The 3,560-nt window shown below is 45.3% G+C and overlaps 1 protein-coding gene across 2 annotated transcripts in view; it reads right to left on the bottom strand.

Moving 5' to 3' along the window:
* The window catches only part of LOC106811481 (interferon-related developmental regulator 2-like), a 26,856-nt gene extending 25,925 nt beyond the window's left edge, over nucleotides 1–931 (bottom strand). For both annotated transcript variants that reach the window (XM_014815120.1, XM_014815119.1), the window contains exon 1: nucleotides 810–931. In XM_014815120.1, coding sequence (XP_014670606.1) covers nucleotides 810–900 — 91 coding nt within the window. In that variant the 5' untranslated portion in view covers nucleotides 901–931. The remainder of the gene's footprint in view (nucleotides 1–809) is intronic.
* Between the last annotated feature and the right edge of the window lie 2,629 nt (nucleotides 932–3,560).

Below are 3,560 nucleotides of genomic sequence, written 5' to 3' on the forward strand. Positions count from 1 at the left end.
AATAAAGTTTACCTACCTTATTTTGATACTTCTCTACCGGAATATTATGCAGGAGTCATAGCTAGCCAATATAAGATCAACCGCTTGTCTCTACGATGTTCCTATGCCGAGATATAAAGCGCTAAAAATCGAGTAATTCTAGGTAATCCTAGCGCCATATCACCCAGTAACACGCCTCTCGCGCGTTTAGTGACTGCATAGATATATACAACATGCTTCCATGTGTTGTATATATCTATGCAGTCACTAAAAGTGCGAGAGGCGTGTTACTGGGTGATATGGCGCTAGGATTACCTAGAATTACTCGATTTTTAGCGCTTTATATCTCGGCATAGGAACATCGTAGAGACAAGCGGTTGATCTTATATTGGCTAGCTATGACTCCTGCATAATATTCCGGTAGAGAAGTATCAAAATAAGGTAGGTAAACTTTATTAAGTTTGCTGAAACGACACCATGGTTTTCCTATTTCAGCGTTGTACACTCGGGGGTTAATGGGCTCTTGATAGTATGTAGTGCGTGGCTCTCCTTCGTCCATTAAAATTCCGAAGGTTACAGGTAAACGCAGCAGTAACCATACCCCGGGTGTGACTTACGAATCGGGCAACATTCAGGGATACCAGGTAAACTGTAGTGGGTACACGGGCAACCATGGCAACCCCACCACTCGCTTTCGTCATTCCAGGGTACAGGGTGTCGCCATGGCAACCGCACCGCTCCCTCTCGTCGTCCCAGGTTACCGGGTGTCGCCACGGCGACTGCGTCTCTCGCTCGCAGACGCGTGCGAGTTCGAGCTCTCAGCATCTTACCTAGCCCATCCTCGTTGGGGAAGTCCGACTGGAGGCTGAACAGGCTTCCCGCCTCGCTGGCCGCGTCCGAATCCCCGCTGCCGTTCGCCATCGGACGAGCGACCTCCGGCGCCCCCTTGCGGTCACCTGAAATCGAAACGAAGAGCCGGTGGGTGGCAAAGCGACGACAGATTTACGCGAGATGCCTTCTGTGGTCGTCGTGGCGACGGATAGAGGCGCGAGCGTCTGTCTATAGCGTGTTTTTACCGCAACAAAATTTTTTCCGGGACGCACTGTGTAACAATGGGACTCATCGTCGGAAAACGTGCATTTACGAACGCGATATCGGAAATGCGTGTGAATAGCATGTCATTATACAAGTAATTATTGCTACATCGTAACAGTCGCAGTGAGTGCATTCTATCGCGAGTGTTAAAGGAAGCCACAGACACATGCAGGGTTCTGCCCACGGTGGGCGGCGGTGGGCGGGTGTGCCCGGCACTCGCGGTTGCCGCCCGGCACTAATTTTTGATATAAAAGATTTTTTTTTTTAAGTCTGATATATGGGCTTTTTATTACTCAGAATGCAGGAAATTGAGTTTCAGACTATCCAAAATCAAAAATTTTCCGGTTGGGCATGCCCCCGGAGCCTCCTAGATTGGCTTCGCGCCTACGGCGCTTGCAATTGGATGCGCCCGGCACTAAAAAATCATGGGCAGAACCCTGACATGCTATATCTCATCTAGGAAGCGTGAGAGATCGAGCGATGACGATGTAGCAACAGTTTACACCTGCTTGAGTTACACGAGCTAGGTGCAAAACGATAGACGTCGCGACGAAACGAAACGAGATGCTAGTTGACGTAAACGACAGGCGATACATGAAATGAGGAGATGATGCCATATTAAACACCGACGACGACAACAGTGCTGCAAACCACGTGTTCACTGCCTGTCGCTGGAAGGAGTAGAAGTGGACAGGCAACGATGGCATGCTCACAGACAGATCTATGTGCTGCGTGTGAAGACGTGAAATTAGTGGAATTATAGCGCGACCCAGTTCTGGCAGAACGCTACAAGGTCAGTATACATACGGACAGACAGACATGCATCTGCCGGCAAGCTACACACGCGCTAACGGCATTTATTTGGATGCGACGGGACAGACAAGTAAAATGCACTAGTATCGAGCGACTTTTACATTGTGGAGCTGGCAGAGTGAAAGTATACCAGTGTTAGAAATGGCAGCCCGTTTCCTGGTCCGGGACCGCTAACTTTAGAGCAGGACTGGATAATTTTTATTGGATATATCGCTATACGTTGTAATATTATATTATAAAAACACGACTGGCTTCAAGGTTTTCCCCGACCTTTTTCCAAAACTGGTTTAGTGTTCGCATTTACTGTCAACAGGGTACATGATACACAACATCGTCTAGCTGAACACAAACGTCTTCTTTATTAAGCCGCTAGAATTTATTTTTGAATTTATTTTTCACTTTTCAGAATTATTTCCATGACTGTGTTTAGCAGAATGACTCACAAGCAGACTCAAGGGTCTACAGTCCTAGCATTGTGTCGTATTTTATAACCACAAGATATAATAATATACCAATGTAATTATGCTGACGGCGAGAAACGACACCGACGGCAACGGCACTAATAACGCCGACGAAAAAATAACATTATTAAACGGTGGTGTAGATAATGTAATGAATCTCAATCTCTGCCACCGAAAATACATGTTGAAAACCGCTGCTGCAGTTTTGCGGTATACAAGCAAGCAGACCATGTTATCATGAGTCAAGCACGGGTATTGACACAGACGTGCACTGGTAAGGGGAAGGAGAGTTCACACTAGACATCGTCCCCCACACGGTACATCTACTGCATCTACTGCTACAGGGTTCATAGTAGTAAGACACATGTTGAAATAATGACTTATAAGACCCTTTCTGGAGGCCAAAATAAGACTTTTTTACGCGATTTCTGATAGATCACCGACTATTAAAGTACACTAATAATATTTATATACACAATTGCACTGCAGATTTAATTATTCCGTATTATATATACAACAATTCTTACTCTAAGTCGAGAACAGTTTATAAAATTGGCAAAAAATAAGGACTATTAAGTACTTTTCTAAGATTTCACCAAAAATAAGTACTAATAAGGGCCCTTATTTTATTTTTGGCAAGTTAGGGTTGGGGTTAGGGTTAGGAAGTAGGCGTAGGCGACTCCCTAGACTCGTTAGTGGAGTAGGCGAGGTACGGTACGGCATATTAGATAGTACCAGGGTACGTTCCGGTATACCGGACCATACCCAGGGTACGTTCCGCAGTACCCTGGAGGACATAGACCTTCTCACCGCTGCTGCCCTCTACATCTCATCATTGTTATTACATTAGTACTTCCCACTCGTCCTGTTACACCTGTAGGTCTGTGCTGGAAATAGCATCACCAGAATGGGACTAGAATGTCCAGAATAACTTTTGAGCAGATCCAGCTAGTTTTTATCGATTTCACTACTGTTTACATAGTAGAAATAAACAAATTAAAATATCAGAACTGGGTTTATAGAGTCGTTCACAAGACTGCATCTATAGACCAACTGCATAGACAACTTGGACATACCAGCACGGCAGGGTAGGGCAAATGTAACACATAGATGTACAGCAAGGGGGTATATTAAAGGGTTTCTTATAGTTATACATAACAGGGCCACAGTGTGCGCACCGCCGTTGTCATATTTAACATCGCCGATGTGAAA

The sequence above is a fragment of the Priapulus caudatus genome, unplaced genomic scaffold, assembly GCF_000485595.1.
Source record: "Priapulus caudatus unplaced genomic scaffold, Priapulus_caudatus-5.0.1 Scaffold543, whole genome shotgun sequence".
In the NCBI taxonomy this organism is placed as follows: domain Eukaryota; kingdom Metazoa; phylum Priapulida; class Priapulimorpha; order Priapulimorphida; family Priapulidae; genus Priapulus; species Priapulus caudatus.